Source organism: Orbicella franksi, chromosome 11, assembly GCF_964199315.1.
Source record: "Orbicella franksi chromosome 11, jaOrbFran1.1, whole genome shotgun sequence".
Lineage (NCBI taxonomy): Eukaryota > Metazoa > Cnidaria > Anthozoa > Scleractinia > Merulinidae > Orbicella > Orbicella franksi.
This window is the reverse complement of record NC_138155.1, coordinates 13,745,467-13,771,900: the sequence shown is the minus strand read 5'-3', so window position 1 is coordinate 13,771,900 and position 26,434 is coordinate 13,745,467. Positions and strand designations below refer to the sequence as shown.

At 39.6% G+C, this 26,434-nt stretch overlaps 1 protein-coding gene across 1 annotated transcript in view; it reads left to right on the top strand.

The window, feature by feature from the left end:
* The window catches only part of LOC145502044 (uncharacterized), a 25,249-nt gene extending 415 nt beyond the window's left edge, over positions 1–24,834 (top strand). The window contains exons 2-15 of the mRNA XM_081481344.1: positions 3,331–4,441; positions 4,865–4,944; positions 7,036–7,158; positions 7,357–7,502; positions 8,979–9,093; positions 9,519–9,749; positions 10,162–10,443; positions 10,886–11,074; positions 11,836–12,183; positions 12,828–12,948; positions 13,460–13,525; positions 14,191–14,386; positions 20,165–20,462; positions 22,066–24,834. Coding sequence (XP_081337470.1) covers positions 3,331–4,441; positions 4,865–4,944; positions 7,036–7,158; positions 7,357–7,502; positions 8,979–9,093; positions 9,519–9,749; positions 10,162–10,443; positions 10,886–11,074; positions 11,836–12,183; positions 12,828–12,948; positions 13,460–13,525; positions 14,191–14,386; positions 20,165–20,462; positions 22,066–22,497 — 3,738 coding nt within the window. The 3' untranslated portion in view covers positions 22,498–24,834. The remainder of the gene's footprint in view (positions 1–3,330; positions 4,442–4,864; positions 4,945–7,035; positions 7,159–7,356; positions 7,503–8,978; positions 9,094–9,518; positions 9,750–10,161; positions 10,444–10,885; positions 11,075–11,835; positions 12,184–12,827; positions 12,949–13,459; positions 13,526–14,190; positions 14,387–20,164; positions 20,463–22,065) is intronic.
* The last annotated feature ends 1,600 nt before the right edge of the window (positions 24,835–26,434 follow it).

Genomic DNA, 26,434 nt, shown 5'->3' with positions numbered 1-26,434 from the left:
AATAACGTGCCGTTGACGAAAGTTTATTTCGCGATATTTATACAATAATCGTTTAGAGAGTTTGACCTTTCCGTCATTCAGTAGCATTTATGTTATCAAATGAAACTTGTATGGTCGTTTACGAAACTGTCGCTAGCAAAAGGTCATCGCAAATGATCTGTAACGTTTACAATTTTTTCTGTGCAGTGACTTGAAAACTACAAAGTGAACGCATTTGGCTTCTGAAGCTTTTGATGTTCGTCGAGTTTACTTTTGTTAAATATTTTATGCGAAAGGCAAGCTTGATTGTAAGTTGTCAGTTTGTCGATGTTGTCGTGTAAAAGAATTTCGTTCAGAAGGTTTATTTTATTGACAACATTTCAGCTAAACCTTATTCATCGTCCATACACTGTATGCGCGCGTACCTGCCTGCTGTTTATTTGGCACGTTACCATTGTCCCCTACGGCTTGTCACTCTATTACCATAGTAAACATTTGCAATCCACTGGGATTATTTTCCCGTTTTCAAAATCTCTTATTCGATTTGTTACTTCAAAGCATATCTGTTTCAAGAATGCCCTTAATTACACGTTAGTCTTCGATCGGCCGGGCAGCTGGAAATTCGAAACTTTTAACTTACTTGAAACCTTATTTTTTTTTAGCAACCGGTAAATCATTCGAATTCGCTCGTCGAATTTTCATTCAATGTTTACCCAAAGAATTTGACAGTTTGCAACCGCATGTATTTGAATATTTAAGTGGAAAGCACGGAGAGAAATTCAGGTTCAATTAATTAATATGTCGCCCCTCATAATTTGGAATAGCATGTTTGCCCTTGTTATCAATCAAAGGTTTTCAGAAAGAAAATTCCCTGAAGAAATTGATCGAACACTCGACACAAAATCTCTGCATATATAGCAGTGTATACTTGATTTGTTTGTCAGTATGCTTCATTGTCTGTGCTCAGTCCATTTGCTGAACAAATCGGTAAAACGAAGGAGCAATATCGATGGCGGATAGATCTAATTTATTCCAAGTTAACTTTTGTGTTGCCATTAATTCATTAATGTTTTTTTTTTTCTTTGAAACTGCCACTGAACACACCAGTCGCTGTAAAGTTATATTAGTTCAGGAAAATTACATTCTTGGTGTGCAAAAATAACTAAAACTGAGGGAAAATATTGATGTAATTTGACAAGTACTAACAATAAGTGATGATTGAGTGATAGATTGTTCGCCAAATTGATGAATTCACAACCAGACATCTTTACAAAGTTATTGCGTTATAGTTTCTTGATACTTCCTTCCATGTAATTATCCGTAAGAGCACCTGTCATTTCTGTTAAGTCATTTCATTATTACACAAACATTTGCTGAATAAAATGGGTTCTAGAGTAGAGTGACAAGAAAACTAATTTTCTATAATGTATTAGCCCAAAAGAAACTTTAACTAGCTGCAAAAAAATATTTTCATGAAAATGATTAAATGAATTTACTTCTGGTAAATGAGCTACATACAGTTTGCATATCTTGAGTACATTATTTGTAATCTGTGTTAATCCTCTCCAGTTTTTTAGCCATCCTTGTTCCTTTATGGTATATTATTATCTTTTTGGTGTTTTTCTATCTTAGTTTACTACTATTTTTAGGTTTCCAGTTATTTTTGTATATGGCAGAAATATAGTTCAAAATATCGTGACTGAGCTCCTTTAAGGTTACTAACAACTATTTCATCTCCTGCTGTACTTCATTGATTTGACTTCTTAAATTTCACTTACCTGTCAGCCAGGTTACAAAATCCATTAGCCCCAAGCCATAAGACATGATTTTTGTTTTGCATGCTGTAGAGAGAGGCATGGTTGGCCTCATGGTGTGCTTGACTCTGGATCAAGCTGTCTGGGTATCAAGCTCGGGCCAGACATTGTATTATGTTCTCAGGCAAGATGCGTTACTCTCGCATTGCCTCTCTCCACCCAGGTGTATATATATCTTATTAGATGTTTTGGTGTGAAGTGTCGCTGTACATTTTTACGAGTTGTGCCATATTTTGGCGAGCCCGTAGGATGAGTCAAAATGCAAACAATGAGTAAAAATATACAGCGATACTACACACTAAAGACATCTAACAAGAGATTTACCCTCCAACTACTGTAGTCAATAAATTTATCAAAGAAAGAGGGAGAGTCTGACAGTTTTGCATGTGCACGCCAACCTTTAAGGCAAAGAGTTGTTCTACTGTACAATATCGCTGTATATTTGTACTTTTATTTGGATGGTATTCGCTGCAGTTGGATAGTAAAAATGGGTACTGGCGAATTTAATGTTGATGGACTAGCATCCCATCCAGGGGGAAGTAGAAATACTCCTTGTTGCTTCATGCTACAGAAACTGGGATAAGCTCCGGCCTGGTGGCTTACATGCGACTTAATGCTGTAGCTCTAGAGACACAACAGTGTAATGCATATTTCTTTCTCTGGCCAGTTCAATAATAATTTTATAGGGGCAACACGAGTCATTCTTCTTTGATGTATGGCTGAGATTTTGCCAATGAAAGACTACTGCGCAACCAATTTGAAGTTTACAACCCAGTTGACAAATATTATTTATATCTAAAATACTGTGACCTAGTCCCCAAAGACCTGGTCAGTTTAAAATGTAACCATCACCATCACCATCACCATCACATCATTGGTCTTTATACCAGTAGGCGCATAAGGCTGCAACATTCTGTTTGCACTGTGCCCTATCCCTTGCTACCGCTCTCACGGTGTCTTCCTAGACCTACTGCTCTTCTACATGTACCTTCTGGACTCCACCCTAATGTCACCATGCAGTCACTAAATCTTTCTCCAGGCAGTATATGTCCAATCCAAGTTCAATGCCGTCTTTTTATCTCATCTCTGATTCTATTGATATGTGTCATTTCAATGATTCTCTCATTACTCACTCGTGCAGGCTATCTGATCTTTAGAATCCTTCTCAAACATCTCAAATGGAATGGATCTTATTTCTTTTCTTCACCCTTGATCATCTTCCATGTTTCACACCCATAGAGGAGTACTGTTCTAACTAGTGTCTTACAGTTTAACCTTGGTCTTCTTTCTGATTCCTCTTGCGTTCCATAGCCTTGTTAGGTTTTGAAAGGTGCCTCTAGCTTTCTGTAGCCTATTCCTATTCCGGGGTAAATGGGGCTTGCAGCGATGAAAAGGCAGCCTGATTCGAAACTCAGGTAGATGGACACACATTAAATTGCTGTTGAAATATTTTGACTCTTAATGGCCTCCATGTAAAATTTTAAGGTTTGAAAGTATTAAATTATGATCAGATATCTTTTTTTGTTATTTACTATAGGAAAGCCTTCAAGAAAATCAAGCTGTCACTGAACTGGTTTTCAAAAACTGCCAAACACTATCTTCAGATGATGTTATATCTCTTGTGGAAGACATAAACCCTGACTTGGATGCATTGTCAGTCCACAACTGTCAATTATTTGACGATGAGTCTGCCATCAAGATCTCAGAACATTGTACAAAGCTCACAAGTATTTCTTTTACTGGTTTCTGTCAGGGACTATCTCCAGCTGGAATTGCTTCATTTGTGACAAACTGCCAAAATATAAAACATGTGACAGTTATGTCAACAGAATCTGCAGATGACATTGAAAGCAATGATAATGATGACGACAAGAGCTGGTCTCTTAATGATGACCTTTTTCTGTCATTCCTTGAGAGGACAGATTTGGAGCTTGAAAGTTTGGTGCTTTCTGGCTTTGACAATATTACGTCAAGTGGTTTAAAACAATTCTTGGATCATGTTGCATCAAGTCTCAGGTCTTTGGATCTCAGTGAACTTCTTGCAGTTACGGATGAGATTATAGAACGATTGGGTGACATTTGTCAAAATTTAGAAGATGCCTGTTTTAGCCATTGCAAGTTGTCTGATGAAGGAGTAAAAGGATTTTGCTCAAAATGCACGACACTCCAATCCTTAAACCTCAGTGGTTGTCAGGATATTTCAGATGATTCGATTGTAGCACTGTCAACAGAGTGTACTTCTCTGAAAAGAGTACACCTTAGTTGGTGTGTGAAGTTAACTGAAAAATCATTAGATTCTCTGGTCACAAACCGTCAAAACTTGACATGTGTTGACATGTCGCAGTGTGCAATTCGACACTTGCCATTTTGCATATTGGACCATTCGTCACTTCAAGAACTTAAAGTTGAAGGTTGTGCAGGGTTGAGATGTCCGCCATTACAGGTGGCAGTAAATGGGCTTGAATCTTGTCGCAAATTTCTGAAGAAGTGTAATCTACAGTCTCTATGTCGAATGACGTTCCTTGGAAATCAAGGAAGCGGGAAGACAAGTTTAATGTTGAGTCTTCCCACAATGACACAGACTTACGCTGACACCTCAACTGAAGGAGTTCATGTTGCATCTTGGAGACCTTTTAAGAGTGGGAAAGGTTGGTGGGATTGTTTTCAATTGGTTCAATTTCTGTTAGTCAAAGTGATGATGATAGGGCTGGAGGAGGGGGAGGTTGAAGGGCAGTTTTTAGGGGTATCAATTAAAAGTTTCAGGAGGGTGCGAGTGTGACTATATACATGCACATGTAGTTGGTTACCTGGCTGAGAAAGTAACTTGAAAAAGGCAAAAAGGCTGGCTGGGTAAGCTTTTGACTCTTAGTACTTGGGTTTCTATGGCATGAATAGCTACACGTAGTACACAAACTGTACATGTACAGTAGCTAGGTATTCATGAGATGTACATGTATCAAGTTACTCATTACCTATTTGATTATCCTTCTTTACTTGTTTCCATAAGTTAATTGCAGTTGATTGTCAAGTTGCAATCATGATTTGGGAATTCTAAATCTTGAATCTTTCAGAATCTATTGATCTTGGAACCGATGTTGATCAAAAGATGCTGTCGCTCACTGTTGACATGTGGGACTGCGGAGGAAGAGCAGTAAGTTCACTTGTGCTGTGTAGGGCTGTCAATAAGGGCTGTAACCTGTAGCACCTGCTACGGCTGAGCATGCTTGATGGCCCCTTGTTGTTATGGGTGAACTTGGCTGTAGCTGATAAAATTCACCCATAAAGTAACAAATTCATTATGGGTGTGAAGATCAAGGCTACAGGTGATCGCATGAATCAAAACTTAATGACAGCCCTGCTGTGCTTGTGAGTGTTTTTCTTTTTAAAGTAAAACAAACAAAGCAAATTACATCTTCATCACTAATTATTACTAATACAGCTACTAGTAAAGAGTACATTATAAAGTAACAAAAACGTACAACAAAATAAAAACACAAAAAGCTTGAGAAAGTTTGGGGAAAAACAATATACTTAAAGTTATGATTATCATAGCGACAATATTTTAGGGGATTACAACATATCTATACATAAATTATTGGCTATTAATTTGGCAGTTAGGGGGACTTGAAATAGCAATTTGTATACCATCTGCAATAGGAATCCATTTTTTGGCGTAGCTTCAGTCTTGAGTTTACAAGACAAAAGAAAAGTGTAAAATTTGGTGGCTTTTCCTCAAGTGTAGCTCCCCATACATAGCAGGAAAATGTAATTTAGTTGAAGTGCATATTTTGAATGGGGGTCCGGTCTTAGGCTAGCCTGCGAATAGGCTCCTGGCGAGGACGGAAAACAATTCGGTGAGCGCAGAACTGAAGAATTTGCAAAAGTGAAGCGATCAGGCGTGACGGGGGAGCCTGTAGACTTTGTTTTTGATGTGCCTTTCCGCCCTTGGTGATTAGCCTGTAACAAATCTGTCAGTGAGATAATTAGACCTGTCAAGCAGCTACATTTTCTGTACTGGCAAACAGTTCTATAAATTGACCTAATCAAACAGCTGGGCTCAACGTTTTAATATAGAGGTGCAAGTAAGCAACATGTTCATGGTTTCATGTTTGTCAAGAGCCTAAAGAAATTATAAGCACATGATAGAGGTGTCAAATTCTGCGAAACGACATGCAGGTTCCAACTTCTAAAAGAATTTGCTACAGCACAGCCAAACAGCTCCACTCTACTTAAAATTCCTCCTCATAACAGAGCATAAAGTATCCTTTAGAATCACTTGTGAAATAATGAAAGGTCAAGAGACCGAAAATAAAAAGAGAATGGCAACTGCACAATTGTCATGAGCTGTAGGAGTTGTGTAGGGCAGTCAACTGCAGTTTACAAAGATCTGTCAAATATTGATCTCAAAGATGTCAACAATCAGTGATTTAACCAATCATATCATGATACCAGGAGCTGGTATCATAGAACGGTGGCATCAATAGAATGTCTGCAGGCTCCCTCGCTTCGTTCGGGCTCACCGGGAGCAGGCCAAGTGCAGCGATATTCGTTAAAGTGATATTCGTTAAAGTGTGCTTGTGAGTGTTTACTTAGTGCTCTTAAGTTGTGATCCACACACTGTTTTCTCCTTACAATCTCAGTACAAAGTACACTACACTGTAAAGCAGGCAGGTGGTGAGAATTAAGAATTTAATCATCAACTCCTTGTACTCTACATATGTACAGGGCACCTGGGGATATTGCCTGGTGAAAATCCATCAAGGATCTTCAAAGTTCTTTACAGATTTCAAATGTTTCTAGATAACAGGGTTTTTACCAGCTGGATAGTCTTTATACAATTGTGTACAATGAACATACCTACACAGTCATGTACCAAGTATTCGGATGTAATATATCAAACACGAGAAAGAGTGTTTCATTGGGATATCCAACCACTGAGAAAAGAGTTGAAAATTTGACGTGCAGTGGAGTATTTTTGAAAAAAATTGAGGTGTTTGACTGGCCAATGAAACGCTGTCTCAATTGTCTGATATAATTTATCTTCTCAATCGAAACAAAAACTAAGGAGTAAACGGAGATTGAAGTAAAATTGTCGATGTCTATGCTAATAAGATGGGGTGTCAAAACCTCCTTGATGATTGTGGTTTTCTTTGTTTTGACTTGATCATATTATTCAATTAAATAAGTTTGAGAAGTAAATTAAAAGAACTAAACATCTAGTGTTTTGTCTTATTTTGCACAGTGCCTTCAAGGTGTCCACCCTCTGTTTCTGTGTGAGCAGTCACTTTATGCCATTGTGTTTAACGTGCGTGATCCATTCAAGATTGACTCTGTCATACACTGGATGCTACTGATGCGATCAAAGGTGTGCTGGGTTTGTCATATGGCCATGTTATCTGAATTTTGAATTGGTGTATCATTATGGTCAATTACCATTATTTTAATATTGAACCTCATTTTCGGAGACTTACCTACTTTTTGAAAGCATAAGAAGTGTTTCTTAACCTTGATTTCACGACTCATCCATGCAAATTTTGAGTGGATTTTGCTTGTTATTTTTCAGGCGTTGGCCTCGCCATTCATCCTTGTAGGAACACATGCTGACAGCAATGAAGATCGGAGTGCTCTTGGTGATGAAGTCCTTCAGGCTGTCAAAAAGGCCGATGACAACTGCAGACAAGAGTTCATGGCAGAAATAGACATGTTAAAGTATGTGTAGCTTTCAGTTATGGCAAAGTTAAAATATACATTGTTGAAGATGAAATTCTGTCATTGTTAGCATCAAGAGGTCAGATTGACACTTTCTGAGGCCAAACTAATGATTCCAATAGGCTACCACTCAAAGCATCACCTCTCAAACATCATTAGGAGTCAGCATGGCTGAGCGGTTAGGGCGTCGAACTTGAAATCCTGAGGTCATGGGTTCAAGTCCCGTTCTGACCACCAGCTGGTCTTGTTCTCGGTAGTCCTGAGTTCAACTCCTTGGTCACGCTTGTAAATAGCTAACTGGTCCGCCTCCTGCCAGTTGGGATTTTTAACTGTGTTATGTTCATTTACGTTTTATTTCTTTCATAATTTGTTTCCACTAGCCCTGAAAAACCCCATTGGGGGTGTGGTCGATTAAGATAATTTTTTTTTACTTATTTTTTTTTTTATTATGGTGGTGTATTATAAATAAGTGACTGACTGAGAATGGTTCACCTCCTTGTTACTGACATTATTATACAGTCAACTCCCAATAACTCAACCCTTCAAGGGAAACTGAAAAAAGGTTCAAGTTATCTGTGAGTTATCTGGAAGTGAATTATTGGGAGGTGAGAAGAAATGACCAGAATTAAGTAAAAAAAAACTGTTTTTATGGTTATTGTACATTTTAAACAAATTTTGGTATAGAGAAGTCAAGGTAAACTAGAATGTTCAATATATTTTCATCAGGCCGTGTTGAAAAGACAGTGTTCTATTTTTTTGTTTCATGTATTGACAAACTTGGTTCAAGTTACATGTATCAAGGGTAAAAATTATATTATATATAATTAATTAAATTTTGGAAATGGCCTAAAAGGAAACAAAAATTTGCTTCAAGTTAGAAGGAGGTTCCAGTTATCAAGAGTTCAAGTTATAAAGGGTAAAATTACAGTTAAACTCATCAACAATAGATGAGCTTGGGGAAGGTGCCTGGAAAGATAAAGGAGCCTCGAGCACAAGAGCCGAGCGCATAGGGTAACCATGACAACCCTGTGCACAAGAGCCGAGTTGTAGGGCAACCATGACAACCCTGTGAGCGGCAACCACCAGGCACCGTCACACTGCAAAAACAGTGGAACCATGATACTTACCTCATACTTACCAGAGAGGGAGGGAGGGCAGGGAGCTAAATCGCCAAGCACAGTCGAAACGGCACAAATGCATGTGAGAATGAGTTGACCTCTAAAGCCACACTGTAAAATCACACGACCCCCAGCAGACCCCACACCACTGCGCATGTCCAAAACAGGGGAAGGCTGCTGACCAGCATTGTTTCACGTTTAACTTAGCTTAAATTACATTTAACCACATTAAAAGGATGACAGAAATCCAGGGAAAATCGAGTTTGGTTTGAGTCAGCATAAGGTTCAAGTTAGCAAGGGTTTGAGTTATCAGGAGTCAACTGTACATGATTAATTATCGAACTCTGACTTGTGGTAGGGATCTGAGACAAGAAAAATGTGTGGAATCAAGAATTAACAGACTGCAGAGCCTTGTCCAAAACTGGTCCAGACTACCAGAACAAGTATACTTTGTGAGCACATTGAAAGGAAAGGTAACTTAGTAGCTTTGTTGTTTTTTGGAATTATTTTGTCATAAGATTTTACAGAACTTGTGGTTAAAAGATTTGGAAGAAGTGCAGAAATCTACTGACTTATTCCAGAGCTTACAAGTACAGTTAAGGGTGGAATTCTTGTAAGTATGGAAATCCATTCTGGAGTGTGGAGTTTTTTCAAACTGCAATAAGCCATTGCTTTGTAAAATCTTTGACAGCTAGTCAAATGTCTACCAAAATTTTAGCTTTAATAGCCAGAAGCTCTTTCCAAAGCTCTTTCTACCCTAATTCTTGACATAAGCTTTAGGAAAAAAGAATAGTTTGGGAAAAAAATAGAGAAAACGTCTTTAGTTTTGTACAAGAACCTCATAAATCTCCAGATCTTGAAAGAGCTTTCTATTAATTTGTCATTTTTGTCTTTCAAGGGTATGATAGAACTACAACATGCTGTTACTCAAACACTGATGGACAGCAAGTTGTTCCCTCATTTAGCAGAAGACGTCAGCCGAAGTGTCATCTACCTCTATGGCGCAATTCTTCAGTTGCGTGAAAACCATGCTGTGTTGGTTTCCTGGGATCATTACCTTCAGCTGGCATCAGATGCAGGTGTTGCAGAGGTAGACATTGAACAAGCAACGGCAGTGCTAGAGTTCAAGGTATGGGAAAAGTCTTTGGCACCTGAACATCTGAAACTAAATCCCAGCACCCTAGACGTCTACAATGAAAGCCTAGTGCCAATGAAGATCAGCCATGCTGACCCTATGCACATTTGTGACATTTAAGGCTGTTTCAGAATCACCTCTAATTTTTTGCAAATTTAAGGTGGCTCTTCTGCTTATCAAAATTTGTTAATAGAGGAAAGATTTCACCAGGCTGTTTTTGAAATAAAAGTACTTAAAGCTAAAATTAAGGGTGTTTTTAGCAGGTCATACTGTTGCTATGATAACATACAGCGTCACAAAAATGACTGTAACATCAACTGTTAAGTAGTGATAATAATGGCCCATCAATATCTACATCTTGGAAAGTTTTTTTTTTCTTGTGAAACATTGGTTGATGTTTTTCCAGGGCTGCATCTTGGTACTCAACATTCCACCATCCTATCAAGACCCAAACCAAGGCCCTTGTAAAACAGTGTGTGTGGACCCCAGTGCTCTCCTGAACTGCATGGCAGGGGTCCTTTGTGAGACAGACCCCCGTGAATATGTCCCTCAGTTTGTCAAGGCTGGCAAGGTGGAGAAGTTCTGGCCAACAGGGGCGCGGCCTAATGAATGGACCTTGAGAGCAGCTATTGACGATATAGTGACCAAAGGACTTGTGCGAGAGTCAGTGGTGCCGCTATGTTTTCAGGTCAGAATGATGATCTTTAGCACATGTTACATTGTGTAAAACACAATTTTTTCACATCACACTTCTTGTGGTCGCAAACTAATATTAATTTTTTGTCGTTCTTCTCTTGGTACAACGGACAACTTGGACGTATTGAATGACATAGTTACCCTGCAGTCTTGGAATTTTTACTAGCTTTTGTTTTACTATTGCTTGATTTTAATTTATCAAAAGGAAATATGCAATACAAATTTTCAAAAAGAACTGGAATCTTTAAAAGAGTATAGCAGTATACATTATATGCGACACTTCACAAGTTCCAATAACTGGGCCATTTTCATCACACCACGCTATTGCTGACTCTTGCTGTTACAGACATCTAATTGCGGTCCCGATGGTGTCCCATGTAACAAGAGTATCCTATGAACAGCAATTCACTTATTTAAACAATTTACTTCATTAGATACCTTCGCTTCTGGATGAAGAAGAGCTGCAGAATATTATCGCTTTGTTCAGGAGTCTTGGGTTCCTGGTTGACGGTGCTCCCAAGGGAAATTATGATGTGGAGTTGGTTATGTCACAGTACAAGTCTTGCTCAGTGTTCAAGAGATACTATGTTCCACTCATGACTAAACTTCCAGCAGAGTTAAAGGTGCGTTGTCGTTTGTCCTTTGTTTGAAGGGTTTCCGGTGGGGGAGACCTATATCCATTCATGACTAAACTTCCAGCCGAGTTTAGGGTGCGTTGTTGATCGTCCTCTCTATGGGGGTTTCCCGGGGGAACTTATGTTCCACTCATGACCAAACTTCCAGCAGAGTTAAAGGTGCGTTGTTGGTCGTCCTTTGTCTGGGGAGTTTCCCGCGGGGGGGGGAGGAGAAGACCTATGTTCTACTCATGACAAAACTTCCAGCAGAGTTCAAGGTGTGTTGTTGATCGTCATTTATATGGGCTTTCCTGGGGGGACTTATGTTCCACTCATGATAAAACTTCCGCAGAGTTAAAGGTCTGTTGTTGTTTGTCCTTTGTTCAGGAGGGTTGCCAGGGGGAACCCCCTGGTGAAAAGGTCGGGGATGCTCGAAAATTTAAGTATAGCCTCGAGGTTGTCCCCATTTCCGGAAGAACCGTACTTTTGCTCTGGGAAAGGGGTAACTCTTAAAATGTCAGCATCTAAGAGTTCTAAGAGTCTGAGCTTTCTGGGAACGGTACTAAATCTGATTTTAATTATGATTTTAGGTTTCTATCTAAGTATCTTTATATTAGGTTTTTATCTCCCCTCCCCCCCCCCCCTCCCCGCCCTTTTTACTCTTTAGTTTTGCAGTGATGGGTATATTTCTTTGCATGATGCTCCGGCGCATCTGATCGAGTAAAATTACCTTAGGAGATTTTTACCATTGCCCCTCTTTCATATTTTAGGATGTAACTGTTTGGCCCACTTCCCTCCCGGAAGGCAACATCCAGGTTGGCTGGCGTTACAAATTCCGCGACCACGTCACTGTGGACTGCACCAAGATGCTGATCGGCGCATGCGCCAATTTGAAGCCATCTTGTGAGATCTGCGCCTATTGGAACTCGGGTGTCATTCTGAAAGTTGGTCCCGTGACTGTGAGAATGTCACGTGACGACTCGACTCTAGACGTGATTGGTCGGTGTAAAGTCACCAATGGCAGCAAGCAGGCTCTGAACATGATGTGGTTTGTTTTGGCGAGGTTTTTCTATGGCATTGAAACCTTGTTGATGAATTTCAAGGGGATTTGTCCTATGGTAAGAGAGTGCGATTTTGAGATTGAAACATAAATTCCTATTACTTGTTGCCATAGAGTTCTTTCATGGTAAGTCTGAGAATTTAGAAGACTTTCTAAAAGTCCTTTCCAGAGATGAATAAGCGGAGGGTTAAGCAAAGATCGACTTGTGGCAAGTCTAAGAATTTAGTAATAATAATAAAAAATAATAATCACTTTATTTAAGTGGCGATGTATTTAGCGCTAATGTGCTAATTGGGGACACTGTAAATAAATAAACAAATTATTTCAAATATAACATAAACTATTAAGAATCCCAACTGGTGGGAGGCTGACCAGTTGGCTATTTACACAACGCGGTCGAGGAGTTGAACTCGGGGCTACCGAGAACAAATCCAGATAGCGGTAGGGCGGAGGATTTGAACCAGGGACCTCCAGATTTCAAATCCAGTGCCCTAAACCACTTGGCCACGCCGCCTCCCTTATCAAACAAGTTGACGATAAAACAGGTTTCATTTGTTTCTCCACTAATCTAAAAACACCAAGCGTTCTGCGATTGGTCGGAGAACGTCTCGCGAATTTTTTAGACCAATCGTAGGGCTCTGTAAATACAACGTAAAGTGAAAAACACGGTCAGTTGTAAAATGAAGAATTTGTTTTTCACAGGTGATTGTGCCCATTATCGGCTGCAACAGACCGAAGCACAAACCACTGTACGAGCTTGTAAGTGACTACAATTCACAACTGAGCCATCATACCAACTACCGCTGGTTTATACCGCCCGCAGGTCAGTTGTACAACTTGTCTTGCGCCTGCGCAGCAATGTCTATGTCCTGGTAAACTTCTCAAAGTATCTCCTTCCCTTTGCCACCGCCAAATAGGCCCCCGAATTTCTGACACAAAAAGCAGCTTGTAACTCCCCAGTTTTTAAGCCTAGTTACTCAAGGCCCGCCTTAGCGTTTCTCTTGTACTATTTGTTACAGTATGTTCAGCGAATTTTAATGGTACCGTAATAATTGTAGAGCTTGCTACATTATTCATATCTTTCTTAGGGTGTTTTATAAGATAAGCGCCACCTCTTTCACCCCAGCTAACTTTCCCTGGGTCTCCGACGATGTTTTCGGGTGAAGGACCGATTTTGGAAAAAAAAAAAAAAAACCGCCTTAGTTACAAACCATGGAAAGGTCATTTTTAGCAGATGTTTCTGGTAAATGACTAGCACTCTTGCATTCACTAGGCCTAATCAAACTATCCAAGAGACCTTAATAGAATAAAATACTTTTGTATGTATTTTTCAGCTTTGGATGCGGACGAACACACAGAGATTCCTGCGGATACTGTCAATTGGCTCGCTAATATCGCACGTGAGTATCTTCTTTGCCAGAGAGAAATTTAGATATTAATTTTTTTTTGGCAAGTTTAAACTGCAACCCCACACAAAAAAATTGGGACACGAAACAACTTCTCTCCCCCACCCCACCCCCCCTCTTACAATGTTGATAATCAGGTGATTTTGTTTCCCTTTTTGTTGAGAAAAACCCGACATTTTCCTACATTAATTAGGGGGAATGGGGAATGCGTGACCCATCTCAACTTTCCGAACTACTTTGTTCGGGATTGTGGGCCACTTATAGCTTCAAAAAAGACAGAAAAATAGATAAAAGATACAAATGTGTCCCTCATCAAGTGGTGTGCTGTCAAGTCATCCTTTTTGTGTAAAATGTTTGCCTGCAGGTATTGTTGCGTTGGTTAATTTTTTGAGTATTGTTGCGTATCTGGCGACCATCTTGGACTTGCGAATCGTGGCAGGCTAGAATGATTCAGTCAGTCAGCCTCACTTCTACTCGCTAGAGTGCTTTTTCCTCTCTGCTTAAACCACTCCTGTTCTCCGAATCCAAATGGCGCTCGCCCGATCGAAATGTTCTTTGCTCCCTCGCTAAAATACGTCAAGCATACCTCTTGCGTTGCCTTCCTTCAGGGGTTATGCCATCAGGTCGTATTGACTCGCACTTGTGATGTTTATCTCCAGGTAAATCCTTGTTGTATATTAGTTACCACCCGGACCAACAGCACGAGGTCAAACTACTGAAACAGTTTTTGGACTTGGCCGGATTCGACTGCCTGGGAGACTGGATACTAGCTGGTAAAACAGGTCAAGAGCTGAGTGAAAGGCGTCGAGATATCATCACGGGATCTTCGTTATTCGTAGCGTTTATCACGCCACAGTAAGTATACAGATGACTTTGAAAAGTCTGTTTTTTCTGACTGGAACAACTTGTAGTTTACCCAGTCATCAGCCGAATTTTGTGGTTTTAATCTGTCCAAACAGCCGAGGCTATCTATTTTTTGTCTCGTACTTTCCATTGCAGACTTTTTGCGACGAAAACTTGCAGTACGAATTGTTTTCCACGACTGTTTCTAGCTCTAGGAAGGTGGTGCATAAACTAAGGCCTTGTCCACATTACGCCGGAGGAAGTTGAAAACGCAGCTTTATTTCTACTGTTAGGCCTACCGTCCACACTAATCGTCACGAAAACGAAGCTTTTCGAAAACGCTCTTCGAACCGGACAGATTTGAAAACGCCGGCTTTTCGTTTTCGTGTGGACCAAAAGCATTCTGAAAACGGAACTTTTAGAAAACGATGGCACCACGATAATCATGTGATCTCCCTGACCGGGTTTTTCTCAAAAACAACTACAAAATGACCGGTGATTGTTGCGTTTTTGAATTCCTCCGGCGTAGTGTGGATGAGAAACATTTGATGTGTTTTCAGACTAAACCTCCGTTTTCAAATTCCTCCGGCATAGTGTGGACGGGGACTAAGAACAAACCACTTGCTCATGACATGAACTAAACCGACAACCATACTTCAAATCACGCCTTAATGAAGTACAATACTTAAGAACGAACAAGTCCTTCTAGTAAATTTTATAATTATCAATAGTTGTAAAGGGTAAATAAAAATTGTGAAGCACGTATACGTAGCTGCAACTTGGTTCAAAGATTTTGAGACGCTCAAAAGTTAGCTAAGAAAAGCGGCGGTCTCATTCATTCGACGTTTTGCACAAGTTGAAATTTAAAAAAAAAAAAATCCAGTGTGTTGATTTCCATTAGCGAAAATTCATCGTTACTCTTTCGAGTTCTTTCCAAAATTTGTTTTCCTTTGAATTTACGTCGTTCAGAGTGGACAATATACGAACTGCGAGTGAAAGAATTGAACTCAGAGAAACATTTACAGGGTTGTCACAGGTCAGGAAATGGTCAGGGAAAAAAATTCATCAAAGTCAGGGAAAAGTCAGGGAAAATTAAAATAATTTAATATGGCTGATTTAATACGATTGAAGGCTGGAAGAAACGTTTGGGGTCACTGTGATCTCAACGATATTTCTCCTCAATGAGAAAGGAAAATTTGTTGAAAATTATCACTCTTAATGAACGAGTGGAAGAAGAAGCCTCTACTAGACCTGACATTTTGCTTTTTCTTTGGTCAGGGAAATTTTGTTTTTATCAGGGAAAAGTCAGGGAATTTTGGAAATGAATGTCTGTGGCAACCATTATTTATTTTCGCGGCTACCCGAAAAATAAAACTGACAAAAGCCCGCAAAGACGTGGGCACGATTTTCTGTGGACCAATTAGCACTTGGAATTGTCGTGACGTAAGGAACCCAGCTTTTCTCTGGCTTGCGTGCGCAGCTTCCACGTCACAAACAGCATTTGGTAGAAGATTAAACGATTTTTAAGGGCTATATCCTCGAATTCTTGGCAATTTTACCTTCGTTAAGTGTAAATTGAAGTACTCAATCAAGCTATTAGTTCATTTTATTGACAATCATTACACAGCTGAAAAGAATTGGCGCTTTTTGTTCTGGTTTGGGTTCCCAAGTTGAGCGGGGTTTGTTTCGATCGACGTTTGCAGGTGTTTAAATAGTGTTAAATGTCGGAATAAATTATCTCCTCTGCAGCGATTCGTTTAGCTAAACCCTGAAAACCTACTTTCTGACTTCTAATAACGCTTGTTTTGTCTGCTGCAGTTAGCCATCCATTAGTGCTTTTTGTTATAACTACGCAGCTATTGTAAGTTTGGAAACCTCTTGTTTTCTATCTTGTGCGTAATAACTTGTTATTCGTATGCAAATGTGGCATCTCGATTGAAGTGGAAACACACAAGAGAGTGTTTTTAATTTAGCTCTCTCCTCCTTCAAGCTTGGTTTATTGCGCTCTTGCAGGCGGACGCACGAAACAACCTGTGCTAAAATAAGGCCTTTAACTGTTCAGTGAGAGTTGTTCTTTCTGTGAACAGAAAAGTAAGTATTCGACCTTCGTCTTCGAAGCGAAAGGATTATTATACAAGGATGAATTAGGTACTGTTCATTTTAAGCCATTTTCGGCTTGTTTACTTTCGCATGTTGATTTTCGTGGCATTGTAACGAAGTTGTTAAATTTACGGCTAAGATAAAACCGCGTCGTACGTGTTTCTATATTAGCACAAGAAAGGCTGTTTATAGGCAGTGACATTTTTTTATGGTTTACGCGCATTGAAGTCTGTGGGCCGAAAATTTTCTCTATTCGTTTCATGATTGGCTTATCAGCTTTGCCGTGCTCTACAATTAAATGTAGTAATAATAATTATCGTGTTCTAGCAGGCTATTTTCGTTGTGGAGCTTTTTTTTAACATTTTTTTCTTCAAATCTGCAACAAATCATAACCGAAATGTAAGCATCTCTAGATGTTTGAAGGGAGCCATGTTTTTATTTTGTATGTCGCTATGGCAACCGTTAAGTACGATGGCCTGTTTTGAAGTCGATCGGAACAAACAATGCAGACGGTCAAAGGCTTTGGCGATGTTTCGAAAAAAATAAAAATAAAAAAAAAAGCAGGGCAATACGCTGATAAAATATATCGACAATAATCTCGCTTTTATTTGCTAAGTAAATATTCATGAATTTTAATTTTCGCCTCATCGAAAAATTTTAATCAATTTCGTGCAAGCTTCAGACTTGAAAGCGAGGTCGTGTTTTAGCGAACACTTTTATCGCTACACGTTTTCTAAATTTATTAGCTTTCACATTGTTTTAACAAACTGCCATTATTACAAGGTCAGTAAAAAAACAAAAAATGAAAATTTTTGCCTGTTTAATTGACAACCAGTGCGATGTATATTTGCCATGTATATCTAGGCTTTTTTTTTATTTAATGCAATTCGCAAAAAAGGGAAAGCGACATAGTGCTCTTTCAGATATTTTTTGACATCCAGGATATTTTCATTCGCTACGTTGAAATTACTGTATTTATTTCATTTCATTTCATTTCTTTTTTTGGTTTGTCTAGGTTTAAGATTTAATGAAATGTTTTGTCGAGCGAATTCATCGGAAGAGCCTTGAGGATGTAATGTACACCGTGACTACGTCACGTGCTTTAGGAGTCAGCTGCCAGATGGCCCAGGCGGTTTGGCAATCGTATCCAAGAAAATATTGACAGATTTGTCGCGCTGAAAACCACTGTTAGCTCGCTAATCTGAAGCTCACCTCGCAATCGAGTCATCTCAAATTGGCTCGTTTCTCGACGAAGGGGAAAATCTTCTTTAACAGGAGGAAAGACCAAAGAAACAGAACATCGGAAAAATCACTGACGATACAAGAAGATCAGCCGCTTTCATCAGGGTAACTACACACAATTTAACAATTCTAATATTCATCGGTTGTTGTAGGAAGCCATAGGAAGCAGACAATCTGTCCAAGTGACTTTAGAACAGCAAATTTCACGCAAAACTATTTCAATTCGCTAATCGTTCGAACGAGTTCCCGGGAACGTGCTGGACACAATGACCTGTTTGTAGAGTATCAATCGAAGCCACCGAAATCTTTCATTGCGATCGTCTGTTTTCAAAATGCGAGCTGTGGCCAATTTTCTTGTGGTGTTTTTTAGATTTTCATGCGAAACATCTAATCGACATTTCTGAAAACGTTTTACGCACATTTTGAACGTGCCGGAAAATCTCAGATACTATTTAACACTGCGCTGTAACACTTTCTGCTGTCGACTTCGTGGTGAACATGGCGGCGGTGTAAAGCGAACTAATTTATGTCTTTTAATCCCGTCTTTCGATATTATTTCGTTATCAAAAATAAAGCCACCATGTCGAAGTTCTAGTTTTACTTTTCTTGACACCGAGTATTTTTGGCGATCGATGCGTGCTTTTAGCATTGTTTTTAGTGACAGATCAAGTGTAAATAGTAGTTGCCAAGGGGTCATTGTATGGTAAAGACATATAATTTAGTATTTTGTCCCGTTGGTTTTTTTGTTTGAATTATTATAACTTGGGCAACCTTTTTTAATCGAGGTGAAGGACTAAATAGAAGTGATAATTATATTCATGTGGGGGATGAATTTGAAATGTCATAGATTTGAAATAAGAGTCGATTTGCCATACTTTGTTGTAAGGTTTTATTTTCACGAGCCTAGCAGCGCGGTTTTTTTTTCTTTGCGGTTTTTTTACCAGTCGGCTTTGCTCCAAAGACTGTTACGCTACTGAATTGAGCGAATGTGTGGTGGAGACATTTGTCAAATGCGTATTATTCAGCTTTCATTTTATCTGTTATCCTTGAAAAATGCGCTCCGGCTTTGACCTTATGTTTTGACAACGATAAGGAATAATTAATCGTGAAATTTCTCAGTCTTTTGTGATCGATGAGACTTCGGAATAGATTTGCGCGAATTTTGATCTTCTGATCACCGTAAATATTATTCATTGAACTGATTTAGGATTTTAAACGGAGCTTTTAGCAAACGCTCTTCAAACCGGAAGAAATTGAAAACGCCGACCTTTCGTGTGGACAGAAAATATTTTGAACACGGAGCTTTTATTCGAAGACGATGGCTTCGCGATCGTGATGTGATTTCCCTGGGCGAGTTTTCCTCGAACACAAATCCAAAATGGCCGAGGATTTTTGCTTGTCTAAATTACTCCGGCGTAGTGTGGAGGGAAACATTTGATGCGTTTTCAGAGTAAAACTTCCGTTTTCAAATGTCTCCCGTGTAGTGTGGACGGGGCTTAAAATTCAGTGTCTTTTGGGAACATTCTTGACAAATGCCTGCAGCTGTTTATCCTAACGGGATGTCACGGTACATTGCGAAGCAAACTGCGATTTTCTGTTCCGTCTTGCTGTGTAGACTGTTTTTGTTTTGTTTTTTTGACTGAAGAATTTTTAAAATATCGTTTGCCAAGTTTTAAGTATGGAACCCCGCTAGTTCACCAGTTCTGTCCTCTCAGGGGGGTTATTATGTTCACAGGATGTTTTGAAGACCTGTTTGACCTGTGTGGTAAGCAGTAAATCTGTCGATGCTTAACTCGAAATGTTAATTCCCCAGAACTTTTACTGAGTAACCTTTTTGGGAATTTGTTGGTGCTTGAAGGTAGTCTCTTAATTGATGAATTTATTGTTACTTATCACCCCTTTGCCTGCCAGTGTATTGACATGGTAAGGAGAATCTGGATGTCGATACTTGCTCTTTTTACGTCGCGAGATCTTTATCAGTTTGTGATGGCTTTACTTGATGGTTCAGTGGTCGTATCGACCGTCGGCGCTTTCTTTGTGAAGCAGAGAATAATAGGCCAGCCTTTTCACACTGCGCCATTGTCTGAAGCACTCGTGACTTGTTGATTCCCTGCCGTGTGTATGACCTCCCTCCGTCCGCTAGTACAGAATAACCCCGAAGATTTCCGGAACGCTCGTGGAGTGCTCTCCGGAGTTTACGAGTTTCAATCGGAACGTTCGAGTGCTTCACGACGATTTCACGATAACTGGCCCCCCTGGTGTTCACCTGATTCTAGGATGACTTTCATACCGGTAGACGTTCATCCCACTTCCCTGTAATGCTTTACACCATGCCAGCATTAAGAAATTCCAACCAGTGTTGGGTGAGGATGAACGACTAGCCATGCCGATCTTGAAACAGAAACCTGGTATACTGCCCCAGAAATTAAAACTGTTGTATAATTTCAGATATCTGGACTGGTCGCGTGCTGTACAGGATGTGAACACAGCTGTGTCCCAAACCAAGCCACTTGTCTCGGTTCTGTTTGATAAATCCACTTGGCACCCTGAGGGGCATGAATTAGGGGCCCTGCTGAAGAGTCACGGAGTGTGCCTAGATTTGAGCGCCGGTTCTGGAAGTGCTCTCTCGCACCAGTACGATCAGGGACAAGTCAACGAACTTATCAGCTACTGTTACGGTGCTTTGTACGGGACTGGGGACATACACCCCCCTGAGCCACCCCGGACACCGGAACACGAGACACAGGTAAGATCACGTGCCTTGTCACGTGCTTTGTCACGTGCCTTGTTAAAAACGTTATTGCTTATGATGCATATTTTCAAAATTATTTTTCGCAATCTTTTATCAGCTTTGTACAGCTTTATCTAAAACTGTAAAAAAAGAAAGAAATCATTCTTAATCTCATCAATCTTTGTTCATCTTTTTGCTACTGTTTAAGGTAATTCCCCTGAAATAAAACTGCACATAGATTTTTGTTCAAACTTTGTCCAATGAATATTTATCATATGAGAACTTTAATTACAAAATAAAAAAGGGGGGATGCCTATGCTCGTTAAGGAACAGTGAGGCATTGAAAATGTCCCATTTTTGCGTTATTTAATGCTTATTACAAGAACGCATTCCAAGTTATTGTTAACTCTTTGTGAGCCCAGACTCATGGAAACACGCCTCAAACTACAGTCAATACTTGTGTCGGACACAAATAAACTTTTTAAGTTTGATTTTGACAGACAGCTGAATCCGTCTTAAAATATTGGAACCAAATTGCTTGCCACGGCTATCAAACTTCAAATTAGAAAAGACTACAGTGCAGCTGCTATTTTCCTTATTTATTCAATTTCCAACAATAGAAAGCAGATCAGTCTTTTCTCACGCAAAGCTAATGATTAGTTGATTAAAATGACTGGAAAAAAAATTGGGGTGCCCGAGTTCATTAGTGAGCTATAGCCATTTTTCAACTGACAGAACTCAATATCAAGGCAAATCCGCCACGTTTTCAATGTGCGCGTGCACGAACACGCGCTAATGACGCCATAAATTATGCGCAGTAAGGATGCCCAATGCAATACTGGGGAATGACCTTAAATCAAAAATGGTATTTTCTTTCTTATTTAACTATTGCTTGAAGTTGTTTTAAATCAAAATATTTTGGCCCGTGGGGAAAAATGGATTCAAATAGGTTTTATTTCGCCCGGGTCTACTTTCTTGCAGTTGACAAAATCACGCTGGTAACTTCTCAGAATTTCCTTCAACTTTTGGGGATTTTTAAGGTTTCTTTCAAATTGACAAAGGCAAGAAGTGTTTTTCCTCGGTTTTCACTTGTGTCAAACCTAATCATTCCATAACTTGTAAAACTATGAAATGGCGAATGATATTTCAGTGCAGCGTTTTGAGTTTCGAGTTTATTTTGTTTCATTTCTGTTGTAGCTATGTGAATGAAAAAATGGGTTGGATTTGTTCATAAATAGCTTTAGACTTATTTTTAAAACGCTTATTTCATATTTAAGCTATTCCGGACGAATTGAAGCTGACGTAAAATATGTTCCGATTACTTAGAGTATGTGTTTATTGGTATATAAAAATCGGAAACACTTCGGAAATTTTACGAGGATTTCCGAAAAACGATAGTTGCCGCTGAGAATGCGATCGCTGTTATTTATTTAAGGATATTTTTCATGAATGACAAACGGCATGTTGTTTAACAGATGTATGCGATAAAACGCTGTTTTCACACGGGAATCTTACCAAAAATGTGACAACCGCCGTTTCTTTCTTGTAGAGGATAGTATTTGCATGTATTGTGTTTCTAAGCAGTTTTTTTTTTTCTTTTTTTCTTTTTTTCATGTAGGTGTTGAACAACGCTAATCTGGAATCGTCGACATCGGTCGACTTGAGAACAGAGACGGCATCCGCTAAACCGAACAAAAACGTGGAGTTTACCGACATCGAGAACGACAAAACGGACAAAATTGCTGAAAACGAGAACCTTGACGACCAAATTAGGCGTATGGCCGCCAGTGCGGTTGCCGCTGCTGTCGCGGGCGCCACTGCCAAGCAGATCTCCAATTCGAAGCATTCCACGTCAGCAATTAAGGCGGCGTCGGCCGCCGCAGAAGTTGCACAAGCCGTTGTAGACGGCAACAGTGATGCAGCGGCACAAGCGGTGTCTAAAGTGGCAAGAATTGTTGAGGACGAAACCTCAAGAGTGAACGCTACTTCGACGCAAAATGGCTCAGTAACCAGGCCTCCTCCTAAGAGTGCGACCTGCGTGTTGTTATAGCTTGCATTCACGTGGTCGTTGAGTTCTCGTACCCAGATCCTTCCTGCCTTTAAACGATTGTGCCCCAGTGGATCTTGGCACGATAATGTCACGTAGCACGATTGGACGAGTTTTTAAAAGAGTATGCTATAGTTACAAAGAAGACTTTTATAACTGCGGTTTTTTTCTAGAGAAAACTGAAACCCATACGGATTTATGAAGTAAAAACCCGCACGTTCCAGGCGTTATTTTGCGGACAGGGGATGGCCAGTGATCACAAGCTCCTTTGCTTCAAGCTTGGAAACCTCAACAAGTAAACTTGCTTTGCAAGGAAACAAAAATTGTGAATTAATTCTCCCAAGCAGTGATTGTCGAGAAGCAAGTTTCATGCGATACTAATTGCTTCTAGTGTGCGGTAGTGTCACGGAATCAAATGTGGCGTGACTACCATGGACTATTTTCCGTCCCGTTGCTATGACCACGCTAGAGATTGAGCAAAAATGGATTGTGTGACGTTCTACAAATGACACGTATGCCGCGGAATAACTGTTAAAATGGTTGTGTGCAGTAGCTCTTGATTTCTCAGGCCGGATAGAAGACAAGAACTGTGGAGGTGAACGCCGGAAAGCATGAAGGTTTACGAAACATTGCCTGTAAACATAAACACTATGAACGTTGGCGAAAACTCATCATATTTTGCATAACTAGTGGTTAGAAACAAACTCGTCGCTCTTATAAGGAAATTAAAATTTTCAAGTTCGTCGTTCGTGAACTCCCTTAATCAATCGGTTCATTATTGCTTCTTCAGTGTTGTTGTTGTTTTTTATTTTTCCTTTGGAGTGTTTCTCTCTAAGATGATTGGCTCTTGAACCTTTAGCCAATCATAGCACAAGATACTGTGTACTCAGCCAATCAGATGTTAGAAAAAAAATTCAATCGTGGTCACGATTTCCCGCCCTTTTCGGCGGTTTCGTATTTTCCCGCGCTTGCCACTTGTCACATATTTCCCCGCATTGCAGCCATATTCATTTCCTATCTAGTGTTCTCACTGATTCGTTACGCCACTTCCGCCGGAAGTGAACTGTGAAAACTGAGTATTTTTTTGTAACAGTGGACCAAACGTTTGGGCTTCTATAGGCGGGAATGGAGAATGGAACCATGATTAACAGGTGTGAGGTCAAATGTAAAACTGAGAGATTTGGGAGTAATTAAAAAATATCCAATATATTCGAATTTTACTAGATATAGAAGAAACATGTGATGTTTAATCTGTAAATATGCAAGTGTCTCTGTAGAAATACAATAGAACAATGTTGATAAACAGAAAGACAACTTAATATATTGGCAAGGAAAACGTAAGTTTTAATTTATTTTATTCATTTTTATTGCTATTTTTTGATCGGTAGCAAGTCAAATCAAGTCATACGTTCACCTTTATTTGCGATTGAATGCGATGAGAGAGCCTGGGAACAATAGTTATTACACATCGTCCCTTGCCTCTACAACATGTTATTGTTTCTGTACAGTTATGCGTTTTACGTTTAAAATTCCAAATAAAAACACTACACAACACTGGCAGATTGAGCTATTTTGTAATCGAAATATTACTCTAGCAAACCGGATGTAGATTAATGCGTGTACGAGGAGGGCACGCGTGGGTATACAGGTATAACGCGCGTTGTCCCCCAGGTCTTCTTGCGACTCTTGTCTAGTCTCTTTTTCTTCTCTTTCCCTTTTACTTTTCTCTTATATTTACTCCTCTCAACTAACTACGATCATACCCTCCCTCCCTCCCCCCCTACTTCTCATCTCATCATCTTGTGTGTCTCCTCTCTCTTTCAAAACAAACCCAGATTCCAAGTTACCAGTGGACGTGAAGCAGCAAGCAAGCCAGGAGACCGGATTTGGTGATCATTGACAAGAGAGACAAGAGCTGTCAGATTATAGATGTGGCAATTCCAGAGGATAATGGGGTGAGAGAGAAGGAAGATGAAAAAGTTGAAAAGTATCAAGATCTAGCAAGAGAAGTTCGAAAAATGTGGGGTGTGAGGACAAAGGTTATTCCAGTGGTAGTGGGAGCATTGGGATCAATACCACTGAGATTGAAGGACAATCTGAGAGCCATTGAGGTGGGCATTCCTGTTGGACTGATCCAGAGATGTGCATTGTTGGGGTCGGCAAGAATTCTTAGAAAGGTGCTGGAGATGTAGAAAGAAGAGAAAAAGCAAACAAGGGGTGTTTCTTGGCTTCCTAGGCAACTTGTTGTTGCCCGGAGCCAATGACGAAACCAGCTTCAATATCATCAATAGCTGTGCGAATCTTTAATAATAATAATAATAATAATAATAATAATAATAATAATAATAATAATAATAATAATAATAATAATAATAATAATAATTAGCTCTTATTAACCGAGCTGGAGATCTGTATGGGAGAATCTTGACCGAGGTCGTGAGTACAGACCGAACGTAGTGAGGTCTGTACACAAGATCGAGGTCAAGATTCTCCCATACAGACCGACTTAGCTCGGTTAATAAGATGTTTATTATATGGCAAAGAAAAAAACTTTAATTCGTTTAATGTAATTGGTTTGCTGACATTTTGCTTGCGAACGGCGATGAACTTAACTTAAACCTGCCGAAATTTGCTCGTTCTCTTTACTTTTTTTTTTTTTTTTTTTTTGTCATCAGGCTTTTTGGCACTTCCATAAATGATTGAGAAGAAAATAAAAGAAAACGGTGAACATTTTTGTAATTTAGTTTGCTACTTTTTCAACGCAAAATGAAACCGGTCTAGGTGCCGGTCTAGATGGGAAAATCTAGACTGCGGTCAATATCGATTTCAGCCAATCAAATTCGTGAATTCGGTAGTTCCCAGTCCTTGTGAGACACAGCCATAGAATAATAACTAATAATAATACTAATACTACTACTAATAATAATATTATTAATAATATCAATAATAATGCTAATAATAGTAATATAATATTTGATCGTGCAGTCTTTAACCCCGGTCATCTGCAGTATGGTTGCTGCTGCAAAGGTTTGAGTCCCACGTTTTGTTAACAATAGCCTCCTCCAGGCGTTCAAGTAGTTGTGGCGCAGCACGAAAAACGTCGAGTGAAAAAATAGGCCGCGCCGCGCTTCTCCCCTATTTTTTTTGCTCCCCTTTTTTTCGCGCTGCTCCCCAACTAACTGAACGCATGGAAGAGGCTAGGTTAATATTGGACAAAAATTCTATGTTTTAATGTTACAAACGATGTTACGGGGTTACTATGCGTACATTGATTACCTAAAACAAAGTTTTTAGCCCGGCCCACCCCAGAAAAAAGACTTCTTAAATGTTACACGCGGAAATCTGAAATTAAGAATTAATGAACGCTGTAAAGGACACGCCTTTAGCAAATTTTGGATGCGCGCATAAAGAAAATTCTTTAATTTTCTTCTAAAGCCTTAGTTCCTTTCAACTGAAATAGCTTACAATACAATATCAAAGTCTTTTTGATTGAAAAATTCCAATAGTGTTTTTACAAGAAATGACTTTTTTGGAAATAATAGTTCCTCTTTCTGATGTATTATGTTTTCTAAGGAAAATCATGCAAGGCGAATAACGTAAACTGCCGCTTATTACCCCCTCCATTTATAAGCTCCCTCCCCCCACCCGGTTATAGGCTCATCTGTCTGTAAACCAAAAATTACATCCGGTTATGAGGCCCCCCCCCCCCCCGCCCCCGCTCCCCAACACACACACCCACACCCACGGATATAAGCCCACCTCTAGCTTTCCTTGTTTTGAATTCGTTTACAATGTTTTAAAGCTTAATTAATTACCAGTAAATGAAAAATCTTTTGCGATCAACATGTGCAACTATAGCTCGTTTCGAAACGGTTAATTTTTTATTCCGTTTATAAGCCTCCTCCCCGGATATAAACCCCTTCGTTTATAAGCCCATGTA